Source organism: Myotis yumanensis, unplaced genomic scaffold, assembly GCF_028538775.1.
Source record: "Myotis yumanensis isolate MYYU_CA2020_CCGP unplaced genomic scaffold, mMyoYum1.0.hap1 SCAF_12, whole genome shotgun sequence".
Lineage (NCBI taxonomy): Eukaryota > Metazoa > Chordata > Mammalia > Chiroptera > Vespertilionidae > Myotis > Myotis yumanensis.
This window is the reverse complement of record NW_027223763.1, coordinates 3596247-3620400: the sequence shown is the minus strand read 5'-3', so window position 1 is coordinate 3620400 and position 24154 is coordinate 3596247. Positions and strand designations below refer to the sequence as shown.

Here is a 24154-nt window from a genome sequence, read left to right as displayed (position 1 = left end):
GACAGGACCATGTAGAGCTGGTTCTGCAGCTACAGTACGGTTTCTGCTTCAAGCATGTGCTATTGTGATCATACTGTGAAAAAAAATTGTAAAACTTGCTTTTGTGTAAGCTGTAAACTGAGTCTTAGTAGATGTTAACTTGGTAAGACATTTTAGAAAAGCAAGAAAATAGCCTGGCTTTTAAAATGCTTTCACTTATTTATTCATCCGCCATGTATCCAGTGCCTGCAGTGTGCTGGGCGATGCTTTAAAGCTGAGATGCCAGCGTCCTTGCTCTTGTGGAGCTGACATCCTAGTGAATGTGCCAGTCCAAAGATAAGCATGGCATCGGGGAAGGATAGGGTGACAGAGGAAATAAAGCAGGCGAGTGAAGAGGCCAGTGATGACCTGGTGCAGTGAGATGGGGTGGCTGAGGAGGGCCTCTGAGGAGGGGCCATTGGAGCAGAGAACCAAGTGAAATGAGGGAGGGAGTCATGTTGAAGAAAGAAAAGAACGCTAGTATCTACACAGTCTCACTAAATTGCAATAGCATTGAAAAGAAGACTAATGAGGCTGAACTTATATTTCCAAATCATACTCGCTTTAAAAGTCCAGAAAGACATTTGAAAATACAGAAATAAATGTTCAAATGCAATAGAAGGGAGAGTTAACACTTTCATTCTGTCTTGCAACCTTGCTTTAACTTAGTAGTAAGTTACAGGCAAATTTCTATGTCAAATGAAATGTGATTTGGCTTTAAACAGATTGATGTAGCTCTGTTTTGAACTTGGGTTCCTGATACAGTTGAATTTCTAAAATATGTTTACGGTTACACTCCGCCTAACTCACAGGTCTGTGTTCTGACCACTGCATCGTGCGACATCATCATAGAGTCTGCACTTTCCCAAACCCAGCGGTCCCCCTGCTGCACGCCGCGGCTGTGTGGTGCAGCCCGTTGCTCTGTAGGGAGGGAAAATAACCCTTATGCCAAGTAGACATTTTGGGATAGCGGATTCTGTTCCCCTACAGCTCCTAGGTTACAAACCTGTTTAGCATGTCATTGTACTGAACACTGTAGACAGCCGTAACACAGCGGTAAGTATTTGTGTTAGCATCATGATGGCTAAGGTGTTCTGGCTACAGTGTCACTAGTCAATAGGAATTTTTCAGCTTTAGTGTAATCTTATTGGACCACCATCGTAACGTGTGGTCTGTTGTTGTTTGAAATGTCGTTATGCAACTCATGAATGTATTAAATGTATTCCTTATTTCAAGATATCATTAAGATTTCTATTTCCAGGGATAATATTAATACTAGCATGTATTTATTGAGGGCTCACTTTCCTTGTACTGGGCTAAACTTCCTATGTATCATTTCGTTTCACATTTACAACAGCCTTTGATGTCGCTTAGCAGATATGTTATATGTGTGAGAAACTGAGAAGCAGAGGTCGAGTAATCTGTCCGTGCTCGTCCACCAGCCAGAAAGTGACAGGCAGTTTGAGTTCAGCTTGGTTGACGCCATCACTCCTGTTCCTTTATTACACGGTGCTGCCTTTATATCGTGTCTGTACATTTGGACATAGGTTTTTGAGCAAATTTTCTCATAAAACGTAAATGGTTTTCTCATTTGAGAGCCATTCACTGTGTAGGACTAAGGGAAAGTCACACCTGAGATTTTTTTCTCATTCTGTTTGTTGTAGAAAAAAGATGAAAAGCACCCAGAGGTGTTCGTGAACTTCATGGAGCCCTGCTATGGCTGCTGCACGGAGAGGCAGCACCACTACTACCTCAGTCACGTGGAGGAATGGTGAGCCGCCAACCAGGATGCCGCGCCACCCCCCCCCCCCCCCCCCATTGCCCCCAGCTCTCACCGAGGCACTTCCGAGGCTCTGCAGTTGTTTCTGTAAGAGGAAAGTAGAGGCTGAGGGGCCATGAACGTATTTGCAGCCGATGCTAGTTAATGCCTTTCTGGCTACTCCTCTAGTTTCCTAGCCTTGAATTTAGCTCAGTTATGTGCTAATCTTAAAAATCCCCTTTTCTTAACAACCCAGTGACAATTTATGAAAATACTGATGTTCAAGGTGCATATTAGAAGTTGCCCTTGAGCCCAGGCCAGTGCAGCTCAGTGGATAGAGTGTCAGCCCGCGCACCGAAGGGCCTCAGGTTCAATACCCAGTCAAGGCCGTGTATCTGGGTTGCAGATTCAATCTTTGCCCCGTTCAGGGCGCATGCAGGAGGCAACCAATCGATGTTTCTCTCTCACACATCAATGTTTCTCTACCCCACCCCCTTTCCTGCTCTCTCTAAAAATCAGTGGGGAAGAAGATCCTCAGGTGAGAATTAACAAATAAAGAAATAAATAAGAGCTGCCCTTTGGGAGCAGACGCTCCCTTGGGTAGAGGGCTTGAAGCAAGGCTGCTGTTCCTCCCCCCGGATTGCTCCGTCTGGAGGACTGCTCACTGGGGATTCCAACTAGATTCTGTGTGGCTCTCCCTTGCCTTAGGTCGGTAGGTAGTTGACCAAGTGTCCCAGGATTTGTCCTGTGAGCTAGGAGTTAAGATTTACATCTGAGAATCTCACCTTTCTTCAACCATAGAAAACGTGCTTTCCTCCTTGACACCTCCAGGCGATCCTCATAGACGTTTTCATGGACTCGGGTTGGGTTAGAATCATTGCTGTGTTTTAAGGTCACGGTCTTCTGGTTTTTTCTCTGAAGGGATTTAGTGCTGGCGGCATCTGCGGCTTCCACAGAAGTGAGCATCCTTGCTCGACAGAGCGACCAGGTAAAGTCCTCTCGTTTGTCACTTCGGGGGAAACTTTTCTGAGAAAGGTGTTGGAGGGAATTAATTATGCGGATAAGAATGAGATGAGGGCACATCCCTGTTAATGAGCAAAGCTTCAATGACAAAGTGTCCTTGGATATTGCACTGGACAAACACGGGTGTCAGAACTAGTTCTTTGGAGTCATAAAAGCGCTCTGTTCTCTTAGGATCCGGCCGTGGTGTGTGGGTCAAACGCACTATATAATCGACCTCCAACAGGAGTGGACCTGGGTGTGTGGGAGGGTTCTCCTGCCTCGTTCTGTTTTACCCGCTTTGTTTCCTTCCTATTGCTTGAACCTGCCCCTTCTAGTCAATGAACTGTAACCCGTCCTTGATGAAGCGGGAGGAACATGCAGGTCCTACCACACTGTCACTCACCAGAAGCTGAGGCTGCCTGTGACAGGAGGACCCACCTTTCTCCTCTCGTTCCCTCCTGGCAGCAGGAGCTGGGCTGGTGGTGGCTTAGGAAGAGGCACCACAGAGGAGGCGTGTTGAAGGGAAACTTCTTTTCAAACTCTGCCTTGAGCTTTAAAATGTTCTGTGCGCCCCACACGCACATACGTCTGGCTCTTCCCCCAATCGGCATCTGTCCATCACTGGGTGGCAGGGCTCCCGCTATAAGTGCATGGTTGTCAGAGTGTCAAGGTGGGCCACTTTGGAGTCAGGTCAGTCCAGTTTACTCTTGGATTGACTTCAATAATGATTTCCTGATAGACAAATATTTTATGTGTTCACACATTAAAAATACACCATTATCTTGCTTTTTATCAAAATAATTTGTGTACATGGAGCAGGGCTTATAAATGAAAAAATTGCCCTGCCTCTCCCCATCTGGGTCCAGTTTGTTCTCTAGAGGGGACCATTTTTAACCTGTGAATTCTTCCTTCTAATGATTACCTCCTTATTCCTAAGTAATGACTTGCTTTCTCACGAGTTATTCGTGATTAGTTTTAGACCTCCCTGGCTGTTACGGCAGATGAGGATTTAGCTCACATACAACTTTCAGATCCCCCCTTCTTCCTCTCAGTAGGGTTACAGCACCATTTTAGTTTCTTCTTTTGATTACCTTTGTAACTTGCCTTTTTACCCTCATTTCTGATGCTGCCACCACACACTATACCCCTTGATCTTCCCCTTTGTGAGAGGAATATCTCAGCAGCCCCACCCTTGCCTTTAGCTCCCCTTCCTCACCCCACCTTCCGGCTGTTACTGTGTGTCTGTCTGTCACGGTACCACACTGTCACTGTGCTTTGTGTTCTGTAGTGATTAAGTCTTCATTTTGTCTACAGATTGTTTTTCAAAGTTGAAATCAGTTTTGTTTATATTGTTATGAATGCGAGTGTTACTCATGGAACGCGGTATGTTCCCTTGCCTGGACAGCTTCTTGTTTTTCTCAGTTACTCATTGAACACTGTTCCCTTTCATTCGTGTTGCCAGTTTTGGTCAATGCTGAAAGTCAGAAAAAATGTTAGTGATTTTTAAAAGTCAGAAATCATTTGTTGGAAGGAACAGAGCCCACTCAAGCAAACTTAAGGAAAGGGGGAGTTTCTGGGAAGTCTTAGCGGTTTCTCAGAGGCAGGAGGATGGAGCCCTGTGGGGAACTCACACCGGGAACTGAGAAGAACTAAGGTTACCTTGTCTGTGTGCCAGTGAGCACAGCCTCTGCCCAGCTGTGTAGGTTTCCTACGCAAGGCTGCAGGAGGGGTCAGCGGGGGTCCTGGTCGCAATCCCGGGCTCCAGGAGCAGGGGTGACTGGCTGAGTGCAGTGATGAGTTTACCCGGCAAGCTCAGGGTTGTGCCTGGCTGGGGTGGGCAGTCGGCACTGTTTATGCCAGTGATGGCGAACCTATGACACGCGTGTCAGAGGTGACACTCGAACTCATTTTTTTGGTTGATTTTTCTTTGTTAAATGGCATTTAAATATATAAAATAAATATAAAAAATATAAGTCTTTGTTTAACTATGGTTGCAAATATCAAAAAATTTCTATATGTGATACGGCACCAGAGTTAAGTTAGGGTTTTTCAAAATGCTGACACGCCGAGCTCAAAAGGTTCGCCATCACTGGTTTATGCACAAGGCAGGGACTTGGTGCCCCAGAAGCAGAGGGATGGTTGATTTGGAAAATTAACCTCTTGCTTCATGGGATAGTTGTGACTTTGAGCCTCTCTCTCCAGAGTTCAGTCTCAGTCCACACCTAAGTCTACCCGTGCGAGTTGTCCTTTCTCTCATGTCTGCACAGTATTGGGAGGAGCCAGTGCCGAGCTCTGACCACCGTGCATTTTCTCTGCTTCTCCTTTTCAGATTAATTGGGAATCGTGGCTCCTAGAGGATTCTAGTCGAGCTGAACTGCCTGTGACAGACAAGAATGATGACTCCTTGCCCATGGGAGTGGCCATAGACTATACTAACCAGGTGGAAATTGCCATCAGTAAGTGTAGCCTGATGTCGCTCAGCACATCATTTCTGACACTGGTTAACATTTTTAAAAAAATATATTTTATTGATTTTTACAGAGAGGAAGGGAGAGGGATAGAGAGTTAGAAACATCAATGAGAGAGAAACATTGATCAGCTGCCTCCTGCACACCCCCTACTTGGGATGTGACCGCAACCAAGGCACATGCCCTTGATTGGAATTGAACCTGGGACCCTTGAGTCCACAGGCTGACGCTCTGTCCACTGAGCCAAACCGATCAGGGCACACTGGTTAACATTTAAGTCCAGTTCTCCATGTTCCTGGCGGAATCTGCTCTGCTGGGCACTGTGAACTGGTAGCACATTGCTCCTGGAAGCACGTATGACAGCACTGAACTAATTGTCATGGACACTTATGGGAGAGACCGAGGCCAGACGCACTCGCATCTGTCTGTATCTTTACACTTCAGAACAAGGCGGAAGTCTAGTACACCCGGGGGTTTCAGTTTTGCTTCTCTGCCCATTCCAGTTCTCCAGTGACCTGCCCAGGAGCAGTGCCCCTAGGCCGGTTCTGTGTAGCAGCACTTGGTTTGAAGGCACGGATTAGCCTCTGAACTGGGCCTGAGTGTGTGCTCTATGTGCAGCTGCTCCCGGCTGGAGCTGGGCAGAGCTGCAGCCCCATGGACCGCGCAAGTGCAGCGAAGCCATATTCTTTGGTGCTTCAGTTAGAGAGGGTCCCTGTCGTGCACCACGTGGCTCCTCATCCTTTCCCGGGTCAGGTTATTTGGTGTGATTAGCTCTTTTACTCCAATTCTCTTAAAGTCTTACTTGACAAAATCCATGCTTGTGATTCAGCTGTCAGTGAGTATAGTTTGACTCACCTTTGTGTCCTACTCTGTGTTTTCTAAAGAGTCTAGTCTCATTTTTCTACCAAACCAGCCACTTCCTGGAGACTCCTGTTTTGGTCAGGGGAGCGCTGACCTTATCTCCTGACACTGGGGCCCTCGGGAAAATCCAGGGAGCTTTGGGAGAGTCCGAGCTGCTCCCGGACGGCTGGGCCTCGATGCGCGCCCGGCGGACGGTGGCTGTCGATCAGGAGCCTCCATGTAGGCCTGGCGGACGGTGGCTGTCGATCAGGAGCCTCCATGCAGGCCTGGCGGACGGTGGCTGTCGATCAGGAGCCTCCATGCAGGCTTGGCGGACGGTGGCTGTCGATCAGGAGCCTCCATGCAGGCCTGGCAGACGGTGACTATCCGGCCAAGGCAGCGGCTCTGGGAAGGGTGTTTGGGAAGAAGCTGTTGAGACTTGGCCCGAGGGAGCTGCCTGGAGCTGCGGGCAGTCAGCCCCTTCTGGCCCAGGCAGTCCTTCCCTCTTCCCTCACTCTTGTTTCTTTTTAACAGCTGATGAGAAGACTCTTCCTCCGGCTCCGGTTCTTCTGTTACTCTCGACAGATGGTGTTCTCTGTCCATTTTACATGATCAACCAGAACCCCGGAGTGAGGTCCCTCATCAGGACACCGGAGCCGCTCCCACTGGAGGGAGAGCGCCAGCCCAGGTCGTCAGGTATGTCTCCCCTTCGGCAGGAAGGAACGCCAGGGGCCGGTACAGGGCTCTTCCCAAGGAGGGAAGCATGTGAGAATACAGTTATCTTGGGACAGTCATTCTTACTGCATCGGGGACTCCGTTTTTCTTAGAACAAACATGCACACACTTGCCGTCCCTCACTCACGAGCTGTATTCTCCAACCTGTACTTCACTTCAGAGGAAAAGGAAGCTCGGCCAATGGGCCCCATCAGATAGTTTACCAACAATACCCTATTGTGGGACTGTACAGTATATGGTCAGAATCCTGAGGGCAGGTTTAATGATGAGGAATTGTGTAAGTAAATGATTGTGCATTCATACACTGAGTGCCTTGTAACTATTGAGAATGATATGTATGGAAAGGAAAGAGTTAATGTGATATATCACAAAAAGCACTATATACTATGAGAAAAATGTGTACATAAAAATACTTAAAAGATTGATTTTTAAAATAAAAACTGGTTATTTACATTTATTTTATTAGAGAGATTACGTATATTTATTTTTTGTGAATTAGTTTCCCAGCTTTTGTCTATTAGAGTCTTAAAATTTTCAAATCTCAATCTGTATTCATTCTTGCTGCAGATTTTTTTAATTTACCTTTTAGTTATGTAACTATCTTTTTATATAGTCAAATATTAATCCTTTGTGGTTCTTTTTAAAAAAACATTTGTATTGATTTCAGAGAGGAAGGGAGAGGGAGGGAGAAATAGAAACATCAATGATGAGAGAGGCCCTAACCGGTTTGGCTCAGTGGATAGAGCGTCGGCCTGCAGACTGAAAGGTCCCAGGTTCGATTCCGGTCAAGGGCATGTACCTTGGTTGCGGGCACATCCCCAGTAGGAGGTGTGCGGGAGGCAGCTGATCGATGTTTCTCTCTCATCGATACTTCTAACTCTCTATCCTTCTCCTTTTCTCTCTGTGAAAAATCAATAAAATATATTAAAAAATAAAAATGATGAGAGAGAATTCTTGATTAGCTGCCTCCTGCACACCCTCTACTGGGGATCGAGCCTGCAACCCGGACATGTCCTGACAGGGAATAAACCATGACCTCCTGGTTCGTGGGTTGACGCTCAACCACTGAGCAACACCAGCCAGGCCTTTTTGTCATTTCTGGATTTATTAAGTTAACCTCTCAGAGATTAAACTCATTTTTGCCTCCTTTGAGATACAGTGTATATGTGCTTTTGTGTGTATCTTTATTCACCTGAACTTGCTTTCAGTGACTTACAGGTAGAGATGTGAATTACAAGCTTTCCTGATTGGGATGCAATGTTGCCGGATGACTTGCTTTTCGCGTTGAGAAGTGTACTTTTCTGTATTACTCAGCTGGGCATCCATGAAGTGCTGTCAGTCAAACGTCTTCCCCCGTTTCCTTTTCCTTCAAAGCTCTGTCATCTTCTAGGGAACGTTTGCTGTGGAACGTGAACCAGCAACTCCATCTCCCGTGTTTCTTTCTCCTTCATGCAGCAGGACCTTCATTTCTGGCTTCCTTCTGCCACAAACCCTTTCCGCTGGCCTTCTGTTATGTGGCCCTCCACCGTATGGTGTTGACTCGTCCCTTCCTTCTCCCATTTCTTCATCGCAGGAAGTATTCCCACGACCCCAACCTCGCCCATCCCGCAGAAACCCGAGGCTTCAGCAGCTGCAGCTCCTGTCTCCGTTCCACCTTCCCTGCCGGCTGCTCCCACCGCCACCTTCTCTCTGCCCTCTGCTGTGGGGGCCTCTGCCACGTTCTCCTTTGGTTCTTCGTCCTTGAAATCATCTGGGTCTGTTGCTGGGGAGCCCCCTCCGTACCCCAGTGGTTCTGACACTTCAAAAGCAGCAGTGGGCTCCGGTGCAGCCACCTTTTCATTCGCTCCTCCTCAAGCCTCCCTGGCGCCCACGCCCGCGGCCTCTCCCATGGCACCCGCAGCTGCTTCGTTCTCCTTTGGATCATCGGGTTTTAAGCCTCCCTTGGAAAGCACACCAATGCCAAGTGCGTCCACTCCTGGCATTGAGTTGAAGCCCTCCTTCCCACCCTCAGCCTCCGCTGTCAAGCTCAACCTTGGCGAAAAGTAAGTGGCACTTGGGTTTGATTTTCCCGTAGGGTGGGTGGGGGTACCCATGTTATTCACCGAAACAGCTGCTGTGAGTGTAGTTACTCAGTGACTTTCTGTGGGGTTTTTTGTTTGTTTTTCATTTTTTTCCAAAGTAATACTAGCAAATGACAAAAATCCAAATAACATAAAGGTTTGCATTTCATTCGTGTCCAGAAGGGTTTCTTAAATTATTATTTTATTATTATTATCATTATTATTATTAGAGCTTTATATTTAAATAGTTTTTTGCTTTTTCAGGTTTCAAATGTAGGTGATATCCCTTATTTAAAAAATGTAGCCACACAAAGTATATATCCTGTAGGGGAAGTGACTCTCTTGTCCACCCTTGAGACTCTGCACTGTTTTCTATGTGGCCAGCAGTGACCGTGTGAAATTGTATTCACATCGGATGACTCCTGCTTGGCAGCCCCGTGGCTTCTCGTTGTTCCGAGTACAGCCCAAACTTTGTAACTTGGTATCCCAGTTCCCTCCAGACCTGGATCGACCAGCTCACTCATCTTACTTTTTACTTCTTTATCTGCTTGTGGTGTTCTCCCCACTAGACTGTAAGCCTCCTGAGCGAAGTGATTCCTTAGACCTCGTAGCCCTTCCCAAGACAGCCATCCGGCGTAAACACTACCAGCACTCCCACACTCATCTGGACTCTCGTGGCTGTGGAGGTGTTGTCACCACTGCCACCATTGTCATTGCCGATGTTGAATTGTCACACAGTCACTTCATTCTAATAGTTGCCTAGTGTTCCATTTTGTGGCTGCATGTTAACTTATTGTCCCATCATCGAATGCTGGATGTTGAGATTGTTTACAGACGTTTGCTCTCTAGGTGAAACTTACCTGACCTTCCCCATGGACTGAACATCCCAAAGAGGGTGACCTGCTTCCCTCTTCCTCTCTCACTCCTCAGAGGCTGTGATCACCCACAACGAGCTCTCAGTAATGTTGGCAAAACGAGGTTACTGAACTCTCCTAAGCATAACTGAGTCCCACCCTTTTGCTCTACTCAGCTTGATAGAATAGAAAATATTTCACATCATGATAGACTTAGTTTCGTTTTCCTGTTAAGTATTTATTTGATATTTTTATTGACTAACTCATTCCTAAATAAGCAGAAGATCAGACCAATGTTTCTTGCAGCTCTCACCTTTTATAGCCTTCTTGAAGGCTAAAAAGTATGGATAGTAGGTTATCCTTTGATGACTTTGCTCATGAGCAGTACGCAAGAGTCTTCAGCAGGCTATTCTGATGCATTCGGGCTGCCATTCCCAGGTTCACTGCCGTGGCTGCCTCTGCTCCTAACAGCACACCGAGCACACCCCCGATGCTGCCCTTCTCCGCCTCCAAGCCAGCTTCTTCCGGACCTCTCAGCCACCCCACGCCCCTCTCAGCATCATCCGGCTCCGTGTCAGCCAAGTCCTCAGCCTCCCCCTCAGCATCAGGTAGGGTTTAAATACACTGCTTTAGAGCTCTGTCCTGCATTCTCAGATTAGCATCTCTCAGTAGATAAGTCCAGCTAAGGCAGTTGGACTTGGTTATTTTTCGTGCCTCCTGTATCTCACACTGACGTGCTATGACACACACTCTGCTGTCTGCCTTGGGAGGCTTCGCAGTGGCCTCAGGGCTGCCACGCCTTCTCTGACACTCCTCCTGCGCACTTGACACTTGATGATGCGAGCTGTTGTCCAGCCTTTATCTTCCCTGGGAGCCTGCCCCCTGTGAAGGGCCAGAACAGAACAATTCTTTAAGCCTCAGTGGCTGTCACACTGTTGCCTGTAGTGGCTGTCTTGAATTTTCATACTCAGCCCTACCGTGAGCAGATTTATTAAATAAAGATCATCGTGGAAATAATTATTATAGCCAGGTTGAATTGAAGTGCATTATGAAACTCCAAGAGCAAATTACCTTTTTTTCCTATCAAAACTGCAGAAATGTTGCAAAAGTTATATCATGAACTAGGAGCCCAGCGTGTGATTCGAAATCACGAGGAACCGCCCACCCTCAAGTCGCGGGTCTGGCCCTGACTCCTTCCCTGGGCCCCCAGCAGCCATGACCGCTGCCGGTCCAGCCCTGCCTCCCTCTCCAGCCCTTGAAGCAGCTGTGGCCGCTGCTGATTGGGCCCTCCCCTAGCACAGGCGCACGGAGGCCCCTGCTGCCCCGCCCCCAACGCTGCTCGCCCAACCTGTCCGATCAACCCGTTATGACATCCCTGTTAATTAGCTTATTTCTCTTATTTTATATATATAGATACTATACCCTTCACCAAAATTCAACACTTGCTAACATTGTGCACCATTTGTTATAATACATTTTTTCCTAAAACCTTTGAAAGTTAATTACAACATGAAACACTTCACATCTAAGTACTTCAGTATCTCTACTAAAAACAAGGGCACACAATCCATTGTCACTGCAGGAAATTTAACAATAATCTATCACCCATATGCACATTTCCACAGTTATCCCCATAATGGTTTTTATGGGGTCTCCCCCTTTAAGCCAGGAGCCAATCAGTGATCACAATATATTCCAACTGGGTCTCAGTCTCAGTCTCATACATTTGCCACCTTTTTGTCTTCACAGCACTGACATTTTGGAAGAGGTCAGGCCAGTAGGTTTGTGGGCAGTCCCTCACTTTGGACCTAGTTGTCCTGCATGATGAGGTTCAGGTTAAGCGTTTTGAGCAGTAACACCACATAGGTGACGCGCATCACACCGCATGATTGGTTTGTCCTGACATAGTGATGTTCTTTGGTCCATTGCTTAAGGTGGTGTTTGCCAGACCTGTCTCAGTTTTTACTTGGTTATTGTCATGAATGCCAGCAGTAATACCTAGCCAGACATTTAGGTAACCATTTGGTGTTTGTGTGATGAGAATAATTTTATTTCGGTAAATATCAAGCAGGCATTGAGCTATGAAATGCCTGAAATCATCTCTTTACCTGCTGCTCAGGAGAAAGGGCTGCGTTGGGGGGTTTGCCAGTCACCTCATGCTAGGACTTTTCATGAGATTCTGAAGGCATCGTATAAGACCCAAAAGTTCAGAAGCCTCGCCTTAGTCTTTTCACGTCTCTTTATGGTTTGGGAGAGAAAACTGGAATCTTAGTGCACATTTACTTTCTTACTTTCTGCTGCTCACCACCCAGATCTGCCCCACCCTGTGCCATTATTTAATTCTTAAAGTTTGGAGGGGAGGGGTCCTAGTTTAATGGTTCTCAGTCCCAGTTGCACACTAGACTTATGGGGGATCCATCCCCTAGTAGTGTAATCAGACTCTCTGGAGTGACACTTGGGGTTTTGGTATGTTTGTATTTTTATTTTTAGTATTTTATTTTTATCCTCACCTGAGGACATGCTGAGAGAGAGGAAGGGAGAGTGGAGGAGAGAGAGAGAAAAAATCAGTGTGAGGGAGAAACATCAATTGCTTGCCTTTTGCACACTCTCCAACTACATCAAACTCGTAACCCAGATATGTACCCTGACTGGGAATTGGACTGCCAGCCTTTCGGTGCACACTCAGGCCAGATGGTGTGTTTGTTTTCTTTTAAAAGTTTTCCTGATTGCCCTGACCAGTTTGGCTCAGTGGATAGAGCATTGGCCTGCGGACTAAAGGGTCCCAGGTTCGATTCCAGTCAAGGGCATGTACCTTGGTTGCAGGCACATCCCCAGTACAGAGTGTGCAGGAAGCAGCTGAATTGGTGTTTCTCTCTCATCGATGTTTCTAACTCTCTATCCCTCTCTGTAAAAAATTAATAAAATATATTTAAAAAAATAAAAGTTCCCCTGATGATTCTAACGCGCAGTGGGTGAGCCTTGTGTTAGAGCAGTGGTTCTCAACCTGTGGGTCGCAACCCCTTTGGAGGTCAAACGACCCTTTCACGGGGGTCACCTAAAACCATCGGAAAACACATATATAATTACATATTGTTTTTGTGATTCATCACTATGCTTTAATTATGTTCAATTTGTAACAATGAAAATACATCCTGCATATCAGATGTTTATATTACGATTCATAACAGTAGCAAAATTACAGTTATGAGGTAGCAACGAAAATAATGTTATGGTTGGGGGTCACCACAACATGAGGAACTGTATTAAGGGTCGCGGCGTTAGGAAGGTTGAGAACCACTGAGTTAGAGGCTTCCAGGAGGGTCCGACGACCCTGTGAGTTCTTACAAGGTGATGGGGATCATTGGTCTCATCTGATGGTTTAAACTGTCCTCAGTTCCCTGAGGTGCACCAGGAGCCTCTGTGAGGAGGAAGGAGGGGCCAGCTGACTGGCCTGGGCCTGCCCACAAGTTCTCCTGCCTGTTCTCAGAGACACCCTAGTTTTATCTGCTTTATGAAAGAATTCCCGCTGCTAAAAATGGAATGCGTGCTTTTTAGTTATCCTGGAACCGGGGCTAACACAGCTGTGGACATCACTCCACAGTGATGACAAAGATCATAGAAGGGGCCAGGGACAACGCGAAGCTTTACTGTTGTTTGAGGAAAGGGCACTTGAGATGGGAGAAGTAGCGGGAGTAAATGCTGTCTGTTTTAACGGACTTCTTGTTCTGGCAGGGCGATCTGCTCATGGCGGCCCAGGCCCAATGTCCTCAGTGGGGCAGAAATCACCCAGGATAACCGCTCCGGTGGCTAAGGCGGGCTCTCCCCAGGTACTTGAACCTCACTCGCAATCTGCTGCCTGTTCATTTACTGCCCCTGCAGACATGTTTATAAAATGGGTTTTTGTGGTTTAAAATTTACACTTTTGCAATAGTTCTTAGGACTGTGTGGTGGGAAATATGTGAGTTTTGAGTATTTGTAATGTGTGCTCTGTGCTCACATTACAAATGTATCTCAGCTCTAGAGTCTTTGCGCCCTTTCCTCTGCTGGGTCCTGAGCTTACGCAGGAACTGACGCTCTCAGTTTGTCGTAGTCTCTTGTCTGAAAATACCATGGCATCTGATTTTTCTCTTATTCTCAAAGTAATCAATAAACCTATCCAGTGCCCCTTTTCCTCACCATCTCAGTTGATTTTACTTATTTAACTTTTATTGACGTATTGTATTACAAAAGTACTCAAGCGAGACACACACACACACCTAAGTGAATTGTCACCAGCTGGATACACCTGGGTAACCAACACTCAGATTGAGGAATGGAATGTGACCGGGACCCCAGAATGCCCCTCGTCTGTTCCTTTCCAGTTGCTACCTTGCCAAAGGGGCTCAGCTGTCATAATTTCTGACAGTACAGCTTAGCTTAGCCTGTCTGTACCTTCTATAAACGGAATCACATGGCATGTATTCTTGTATCTGGCTGTTTTGCTCATCATTATGTTGGTGAGGTTTATCCATATGATATGGGGTGGCTATCCTACATGTGTTCATTCCATCTCAGTGGGCATGCCAGCAGCTCCCAGGTTTGAATTATGTGAACAGTGTTGCAGTGACCCTGCTAGGTGATGTTACTCAATGTATGCATTTCTGTTGAGTAAATACCCATGTGGAATTGCTGGTCCTAGATGATGCCTTTATTCCTCACAATTCCCAGGCGTGTATGCGCATTCAGCTGTTCCACGTCTTCACCAATCTTGGTATTTTTCATCGTTTATTGTTGGTGTATTTTGTGGTTTCAACTTGTATTTCCCTGGTGACCAGTAAAATTGAGTTTTTCCATATAATTATTGGTCATGTGAATACGGGTGACTGTTCACGTTTTTTTACTCATTTTTCTATTGAGTTTTCTGTCTTTTTCTTAGTGATTTGTAAGAGTTAGTTCCACATATATAAATGCACATACGCGCACACACATATAATGTAACTACTTTCTTAGTATGTGAATTGCCTTTTCATTCTATTTATGGTTTCTTTTGATGACTGCAAATTCTTAATTTTAATATAGTTTCATATATCAATTTTTATTCTATGATTAGTTCTTTCTGTATTCTATTTTAAGAAATCATTTCCTATTCCAAGGTAAAAAGATATTTTCCTTTTTATTTTTCAATTACAGTTTACTTTCAGTATTATTTTGTGTTGGTTTTAGGTGTACAGCATCGTGGTTAGACAGTCATACTTTACAAAGTGTTCCCCTCCTATGTTTATCTAAAAGCTTTATTATCTTCTCATATTTAGATCTACAGTCTGTCATCTCAGTTTATTTTTATGGTGTAACTTAAAGATGATTTTATGTCAGTTTCCCACTAGATTATGTTAGTATCCTCAGAACAGGAGTCATGTCTTTTCTTCTGTCACTCTCTCAGCCAACCCCCACTTGCCCTCAGCACACAGTACAGGCGCACAGTAAATAGTTCACAGGTCTGGCTTTTGGCACAGTGCCAGACACATGGTGTTTGTTAAATAAATGTTTGCTGTTTTAATGAATACATACACATTTTTTTAAAATATATTTCTTTATTGATTTCAGAGAGGAAGGGAGGAGAGAGAGATAGAAACATCAATGATGAGAGAGAATCATTGATCAGCTTCCTCTTGCATGCCCCCTACTGGGGATTGAGCCTGCAACCCAGGCATGTGCCCTTGGCCGGAATCGAACCTGGAACCCTTCAGTCCGAAGGCTGAAGCTCTATCCACTGAGCCTAGCCGGCTAGGGCAATACATATACAGTTTAAAAACTCTATGTTAATTGCTATAGGGCCAGCTCACCTCAAGTAGTCCCCCCTTTTATTCTCTTTATGTGTTCCTGTTTACTATTCCATATCACTCTCACCAGCTGAAATTTATCTGATTTGTTTACTTTTTATTATTTGTTTTATCCCAGTAGAAGATACGTTCCCTGAGTGCAGGGATCTCATTTATCTTGTTAACCTCTTCTCCACTGTCTAAGCATGCCTTCTACCAAGCAGATACCCAGTAAATCCGGGCTCAAAGGAATGAATGACGGAGCAATGAGTGTTACAAGAGTGACGCTACCTGTGATAGGCATGGAACCCATTGCTTCAAGAAGCCGTACTTGGAGTATTGGGTACCTTTTAAATGTTTTGCCTTCCGTTTCAGGCGAAGTCACTTGCGACTCCTGTGACAGAAAAGCAGGGACATCAGTGGAAAGAGTCAGACCCTGTGATAGTTGGAATTGGTGAGGAGGTACGCTTGCTCCTGCATGTTTTTCCCACATGGCTGTTTCATTCTGGCTTCGAGCCTTGGCGTGTCCCAAGTGTCTGTGCTGTCAGTGAGCCCAGTAGCGGTGACGTGACTGCTGTGCCATTCGCACTAAGAAGTCTCCTTGTGTGTGGCTTCTGCAGATCGCGCACTTTCAGAAGGAGCTGGAAGAGCTGAAAGCTCGAACTGCGAAAGCCTGTTTCCAAGTGGGCACCTCTGAGGAGATGAAGATGCTGCGGACAGAATCGGATGACCTGCACGGCTTTCTCTTGGAGATTAAAGACACCACCGAGGTTCGTGTTTACGGATGGTCTTGCGAAGTCGATTGCACTCTTAACAGTTGTGCTCCTAGTACTCCATGGCTGTGTATGCTTTTTCTTCAAGGGCCACAGTGTTGTTTCTTATGTGTGTGAGTCGTTCACGGAGGAATGCCCAAGTTCAGATTCTACCTTTAGCACTTAATAAACTAGATGACTTTGGGCAAGTTAATCTAGCTGCTCTGTTTTAGTTTTCTCATGGGAAGTGGAATGATAATAGTTTCTACCCTATTGACACGTACAAGGCACTCCATAAAGTTGCCAGTTGTTAAAGTAGTATTTGAAAATTTACTTTCGAATGTTTGAAAGGGTGAGTTCTCCAGGGTGTTAGCAGTGACTGTCTTCAGTAAGATTACAGCTACTGTTAATACTTATTCTCTGAACTTTCAATCGTTAGAAATGGTTTCTTTCTTCTTTTTTTAAAAAAAAAAAAAATAGATTTTTTTATTGATTTCAGAGAGGAAGGGAGAGAGAGAGAGAGAAATATCGATAAGACTTATTGATTGGCTGCCTCGTGCACGCCCCCTACTGGGGATCAAACTGTGACCTCCTGGTTCATGGTCTACGTTCAACCACTGAGCCGAAATGGTTTCTTAATGAGAAAGAAAAATAATTTTTTAAATGAACATTGGTAGACTAAAAAAGAGAAAAAAGAAAATTAAAAAAAAAAAGCCCCAGTCAGTTTGGATCAGTGGTTGGAGCATCAGCCTGTGGACTGAAGGATCCCGGGTTTGATTCTGGTCAAGGGCACATACTTCTGTTACAGGCTCGATCCCTTGCCCTGGTCAGGGCACATGTGGGAGGCAACTAATCAGTATATCTCTTTCACATCGATGTTTCTCTCTCCCTTTCACTCTCTCTAAAAATCAATGGAGAAAAAAATCCTCGGAAGAGGATTAACAACAACACAAAATTACAAGGAAAAAAAAGAACATTGGTATCTTTCTCTAAGCAGTGAAATTCTTTTTTTGCATGACTATTAACTGTATTCAGTGTTCACCATGTTAACTGTTTGAGAAGCACCACCTTCCTTGATCCATAACAGAAAGGTTAATTTCTTAGAAATACCACTTTTTATATCAGTACATTCTATTCCTTTCGTAGTCTCTTCATGGAGATATAAGCACCCTGAAAACAACTCTACTTGAGGGCTTCGCTGGTGTTGAAGAAGCCAGGGAACAGAGTGCGAGGAACCGTGACTCGGGATACCGGCACTTGCTCTACAGGAGACCCCTGGACCCCAGGAGTGAGGCGCAGCTCCAGGTAGGAGCCAGCAGAGCGCTGGCAGCGGGGCCTCGCCATTCTCCTCCTCGAAGCCTGGGTTCGGGCGACTGTCTTACGAATTGGCTCACTTCCTGTGAATAATTTACCTGTTCCCCATAGACTTCCTTAACTGATAGAGAAAATGGGACTCTTCCACTAATGCTTTTTGGATTAAACAAAAATGGAATTCTTTTTTTTTTTTTTTTAATATATTTTATTGATTTTATACAGAGAGGAAGGGAGAGAGATAGAGTTAGAAACATCGATCAGCTGCCTCTTGCACATCTCCTACTGGGGATGTGCCCGCAACCCAGGTACATGCCCTTGACCGGAATCGAACCTGGGACCTTTCAGTCTGCAGGCCGACGCTCTATCCACTGAGCCAAACCAGTTTCGGCAAAAATGGAATTCTTAACTAAACCCTCAGCTTGGTAGAAAGTATGCTGTTGAAAAAGATACATTAGAAATCAAGTCATGAATAATAACTATTAAAGTAGCAACTACTCATTGAGCACCAGGTACTCTGCGGGGTGTTTTTTACACATTATTTCTAGTCTTTAAAACCAGCTGCTCTGTAAGACTCGAGTTTCCGATCCCAGTGTACAGGTGAGGACGGTGAGCCCTTCAGAGGCGAGGGAGCCTGCCCAAGGCGGTGGTGGTGGTAGGAGTGGAGCCAGAATCAAGACCTCCTCTTGCCCGGGTGCTTTCCTGTGTGCCATAATTTAGCAGCGCTACTTTTCTCATTAATTGTTAATTAATTGTTCTTATTCTCTATCTTTTGAGATCTGGTTTTTGTTTTCATCTTTCAATTTATTCCAAACTGTTGTACCATCAGCTTGGTGGAGGGTCATGCCCAGTTCCTTGCATTTGCCTAGAATCCCTGTAGAAGTGGGGCACAGAGGGCAGGGCTGGTCACCCTCACCCAGTACGTGAGGGTCCATAGGGTGAGGAACCCCTTCTCCCCAGAAAACCCACCGTCCACAGGCCTCACCTGATAAACTCTCTGACAGTAGGAAAAGGAGAGACATGGTCCCTCCGCCCAGAAAGGGGAGGAGCCCTGGCTGTGTCCACAGCCCTGAGGGATCCCTAGATGCTCCTCCACGGTGGACGTTAACCCTCCTAGCAAGGGGGTGCTAAACACGGCCTGCACTCTTCATCTAGTCACACTTGCTTCCTACTGCCTTTTCACCTCCTGCTCTGCGTCCAAACTAAAAGAAAAGCATACAGCTATTGGGAAACACTCCCATTCAAAAAGAAGTCAGTTTCTCTTTTCACAGTGCTAAATAGACCATAGTAGCTGGCATGTATCAGTTCATGCCCTGTACAAAAGAAACGTCCTGGAAGTACCAATGTCTCACCACTAGTAGGTGCTGGACCCTTGAACCTGGACAGTTTGGCTCAGAGCCTGTGCTCTTGACCACACACTACAGTGCAGCCCCTCCAGCTGGCTCAGTGGCAGTGGGGAAGAGGAACACACAAATGCAGTGTGGATATGTTCCTGTGGGATTACAGGCAGGGGAGCAGCTAGGCCACAGAGAAGAAGTGTTTCTGATGGGCCTCAAAAGAAGCATGGGTGTTCTGAGAGATGAAGTCGGGAGAGCACTCGGGAGCTAATGCACGGAGGTCTCATTGCGCCTGAGTGTTCAGAGAAAGGGCCTCCCCGTAGCCAGGTGTTGGCTGAAATTTGCATTTGATGCTGAGGTTACTGCCACTTCCTGGAACCAGCTTGACTCTCTTTCAACAACATTTCCTCTTTTTCAGTTGGGACACGTACCCTTATCCAAGGATAATTTTAAGCTACGTTTAAACACAGATGCAGAGAGCTTTCCCTGTGTACGCACATTGTCTTCATTTGCTTACACATTTAATGGACTGCTTCGTCTTTATTGTTCATTTTTGAAAGTCACGTTGTATAGCATGAAGGTTAACACTGGATCAAAATTTAAAGAAAATTATTGCAGGCCTAAAATAAGTCAATAGATAAGAATTTTAATGCACTTTCTAGTGTTGATGCTATTTTTGTTTGTTTGTTTTGGAGAAATGAAATTTTCTCAATTGGTGAGATGACTTCTGTGTTCTGAATAATTGGTTCAGAATTATTTTCAGCACTGTTTTGTAGGATAATTTTGTCTCTAGTACAGTTAATTTTATGGGTGGGGGAGCAAAACCTAAATCGATGCCCTGTCGGAGTACCAGAGTGCAGCGGAAAATTCCTAGGCCAGGCTGAGTTACTTCAGAGGAACTGAAAAATGAGAACTAAGCAAGAACTTTTGTTCCCTGGAGGCCCTGGACTGACACCCTTTCTGTTTCTGTTTCTTTGCACCACCTCTCTGTCACACCCTCAGAAAGGTTGAGTTTCTGGATTTCATTTGGATTGTAATGTTCTGGTGATTATGTTAAAACCTAGTATGTGTTCTTTGTTCATTATGGTTCTCAATATAAAAATAATTGAAAATTATTTTGATTGTTTTGATACGTATTTCTCCAAGCTACTGGAAAATGGAGTCATTTTTTTTTTCTTGTAGGAAATTCGGCGCCTTCATCAATACGTGAAGTTTGCTGTCCAAGATGTGAATGATGTTCTAGACTTGGAGTGGGATCAGCATCTGGAACAAAAGAGAAAACAAAAGTAAGCAAGGTCCCATCCCCCACTGGTGGCAGGAGATAGTGCTGCTGCCTTTTCAAAAGATTTAGGAACATGGATAAAAACCCTGAGATGTTCATTCTCATCGACCCTGTCTTTCTGCTTCCAGATATTTGTTCTGCAGACACAATAGCAGTGCTCACAACAGTGTGCATCAGAGAATTTATATCACAGCTCAGCTAGCTTGTGATGCAGACAAATTGGATTAACCCTGCTTACCCACGGCTTAGAGGAGGGGCTCAGAGTCTGGTCTCTTTCTCTTAATACAGACATAACCATGGACTAGCATGTTCTCCAAATATCACATTAAAGATATGTTACAGGGAGTGTACAAGATGGTGATTATAGAGGCCCAGTGCACGGATTTGTGCACTAGTGGGGTCCCTCGCCCTGGCCTGTGCCCTCTCGAAATCCGGGACCCCTCAGGGGATGTCGGCCAGTTTCAGCCTGATCCCCACAGTCCAGGCCGAGGGACCCTGCCGGTACACAAATTCGTGCACCAGGCCTCTAGTATGCATATACAATCTTTGGTTAATCTCTTCCCACCCTCCCCCACCCCCCTTCCCTCTGAGATTCATCAGTCTCTTCCATGTTTCCATGCCTGTGGTTTCCACTCCTGCATTGAGTGCCTGCCCCCTGGTGGTCAGTGCGCATCATAGCTACCGGCTAGTTGACTGACTGCTTAGGCTTTTATAAATACAGATTATTAGATATGATATATGTAATATGAAAAAGGTAAGACAAAATATTGGGTGACCTCAACATGGAGAACTAAACATTGAAAAGAGGCTGGAAATTAATCGGACAATATAATCACAGATACAGCTGCGAGATGGGGTTAAGAGGAATTTTTTCTTTATACTCTTGTATATTCCAAGTTTTCTTTTTAAGGAAACATTCCTGATTAGTGTGGCTAATTAGAAGGATGAGAGGAATGATGACAAAGGTATGACAAGGAACAGAATGCAGTACATTGTTAGAATAGTTGAGTGCCAATGAGAAATTGGAAAAACAGATCAGCCCTCCACGCGTCCCATGTTGAAACACCTACACTTGATCAGTGGATTAGCCGTGTGGGGAAGCAAACCAAGAAATGCTCTGTTTACCTGTTTATAAAGCTGTGGGATCACAGAACTTTAAGTGGGGCAGCCTGGGTGGGATGTCAGGGGCAGGGCCAGAATGTGCTTAAAATTCAGTGAGCAGAATTGAATGCATTATATTGTACCATGTGGAGGATGGCTCTGTGCCCAACCTGAGGAATCTGCTTGGAACATAGGTGGGGGAGATAGAGGTGAGCGTTGGTCCCTCGGACACTGTGGGGAGGATTCCTCGCCTGTGGGCTGGAGCACCTGGCCCTGTGGCAGTGGGGCCCCAGTAGAGATTTCACAGCTCCCTCCCTAGTTCTGAGTTCACGTTCAGCCACATGGAGAGGACGGCGTGACCAGGCAGTGTGCGTGTCCTGCTCTGCTTGGCAGTTAGGTTTCTCTCTCAGAACAGGGAAGCCGGGCTTGCTTCTCCTTTATGACAGCTCTGTGGACTTACTACCTAATGTGCTTTATTTTTAATTCCCTTTATTCAGAGTTCAGATTCTTAAGTCTATACAGTTTTCTAGCATTTCTGTTTAGGTCTTTGTATAAGTATTACCTTGTACCCTATTGAAATGTGTTTTTAAACATTTATCTTTTTTTTTTTAAATATATTTTATTGATTTTTTACAGAGAGGAAGGGAGAGGGATAGAGAGTTAGAAACATCGATGAGAGAGAAACATCAATCAGCTGCCTCCTGCACATCTCCTACTGGGGATGTGCCCGCAACCCAGGTACATGCCCTTGACCGGAATCGAACCTGGGACCTTTCAGTCCGCAGGCCGACGCTCTATCCACTGAGCCAAACCGGTTTCGGCTAAACATTTATCTTGATCCCAGCTGTGTGACTCAGTGGTTGAGGGTCGACCTTTGAACCAGGAGGTCACAGCATGGTTCAATTCCTGGTCAAAGCATATGCCCAGGTTGCAGACTCAATCCCCAGTAGGGGGCATACAGGAGGCAGCCAATCAGTGATTCTCTCTCATCATTGATGATTCTATCTCTCCCTTTCCCTTCCTCTTTGAAATGAAAAATATATTTTAAAATAAAAAAATAATTTTTTTAAATTTTGAACTAACCTGTCACCTGAAGGAAAGGGAACCGGCCCTTCCTTGTTGCAGTTCCTGGGGTGGGTACTCCTTGCTGCTCCGGTGTGCTCTCTGCCACTGATTCTTGGCAGCATGCGAAGAGATGACTGACTCCCATCGGCTTTCCTGGGCCTTTTCTTTTATTGAATGTGACTTACACACAGGAAATAGCACATGTCCTAAGTATGTTGCTGAATGAATCTGTCCCCTGTTGTTGACACGTCTCCCACCCAGTTCTACCCAGGGCTTCTGGGATTGTGCCAGTTGTCCCTGCAGGCCTGACCTTCCTCGTTATGTTGTATCCTCGTTAGGCTTTCATCCCTTTTTTATGTTCTAGTATTTCCTGATGCTTTCTGTCCGCTAGTGATTCTCTGTTTTAGTCTTTTCACTGTTATAGTTGTAGTCTTCTTCTTCTTCTGTGGGAGGTTTCTGTACTTGAACCGCTCACGTTGAATTCTTTTCTCATTGCTGTCAACAGGCGCCTGCTTGTGCCGGAGCGAGAGACACTGTTTAACACCCTGGCCAACAACCGGGAGATCATCAACCAGCAGAGGAAGAGGTTGAACTGCCTGGTGGACAGTCTCCAGCAGCTGCGACTTTACAACCACACTTCCCAGTGGCGCCTTCCCTCGGGGGCGCCCTCCCAGAGCAGCACTCACAGGTGTGCGGGAGAAGGGTCTCTAGCTACTTGCACTCAGTCAGTGTGGCTGAGGGAATGGAAACATATTGGGGAGTACGGTGGAATCGTCTTAAAGTGGTTCAGATGTGGGTTTGAAAGTGACCGCTGTCTGTTACCTGTGTGATCCTGGTCAGGTGTCTCACCCTCTCTGATCCTCTGTTCCTTTGCTTAATAAATGGGGATAACAATATATGCCTCCCGGGGATGTTGGGGAGTTAAATTAAGTCTAGAAAGTATCCAGCAGTGCGTGTGAGGAAACCGGTGCTCAATAGATGATAGTAGACACTATGGTAACAGTATTGTTTTTTTGAAAATTAACTGATAGGATTAGGTTGACTTACTTGTTTCAGAGTTTAGGTTTGTCATTTTGCTTGAGTGTGGGAACTTTCAGACCCTAGCAGTTAGGCAGTTTACCCTTGACGTTCCCCGGGTGGTTTTGTGTTTCACCTTTAAGCCAGATGTGTAGGTGTTCATTGCCCCTTCTGCTGAAGTTCTCTCAGTGCGTGTGCTGGGGTGGTGAGGCGGGTGTGTGATGCTATGGTTGCCATCTCTTTCCTTTGGATTGATTACATTGATTGGTCAGATGGCCTGTTTCTGAATGGGGGGTGCTCTCATTTCTTGCGCTTATATTTAGACAATGCACGGCCAGCCCTCAGGTTTCTCTGGTCATAGTTGGTTTCTGTATGACACTATCGCACTTCAGTTTTGACAGTGACCTGGAAAGCCTGCGCAATGCTTTGTTGAAAACCACCATAGAGTCTCACACCAAACCCTTGCCGAAAGTACCAGGTAAGTGCGTTCTTCCCGGCCCTTAGCTATTGGTGTTCTTTCTTCTACTGACAAGGTTGTAAGCATTTATGGCTCATGAATTTCTTGCAGCGAAACTGTCCCCTGTGAAACAAGCACAGCTGAGGAACTTCCTGGCCAAGAGGAAGACCCCACCAGTGAGATCCACGGCACCAGGTAAAGGAGCTGGGCCTGAACTCTTAGCACAAACCGAACAGCTGGTGTGGGAGTGGGGGGGTGTCTGTGTCTGTGTTTTCCTTTTGGTTCCTAGTAGGAGCTG

General features: G+C 45.7%; 1 protein-coding gene across 2 annotated transcripts in view; it reads left to right on the top strand.

Moving 5' to 3' along the window:
* Window positions 1–24154, top strand: part of NUP214 (nucleoporin 214) — a 78923-nt gene that overhangs the window by 7591 nt on the left and 47178 nt on the right. For both annotated transcript variants that reach the window (XM_070430429.1, XM_070430428.1), the window contains exons 8-21: window positions 1683–1789; window positions 2699–2765; window positions 5109–5235; window positions 6622–6783; window positions 8396–8864; window positions 10175–10344; window positions 13469–13563; window positions 15910–15996; window positions 16155–16304; window positions 17433–17591; window positions 20117–20220; window positions 22888–23070; window positions 23792–23877; window positions 23968–24051. In XM_070430429.1, coding sequence (XP_070286530.1) covers window positions 1683–1789; window positions 2699–2765; window positions 5109–5235; window positions 6622–6783; window positions 8396–8864; window positions 10175–10344; window positions 13469–13563; window positions 15910–15996; window positions 16155–16304; window positions 17433–17591; window positions 20117–20220; window positions 22888–23070; window positions 23792–23877; window positions 23968–24051 — 2050 coding nt within the window. The remainder of the gene's footprint in view (window positions 1–1682; window positions 1790–2698; window positions 2766–5108; window positions 5236–6621; window positions 6784–8395; window positions 8865–10174; window positions 10345–13468; window positions 13564–15909; window positions 15997–16154; window positions 16305–17432; window positions 17592–20116; window positions 20221–22887; window positions 23071–23791; window positions 23878–23967; window positions 24052–24154) is intronic.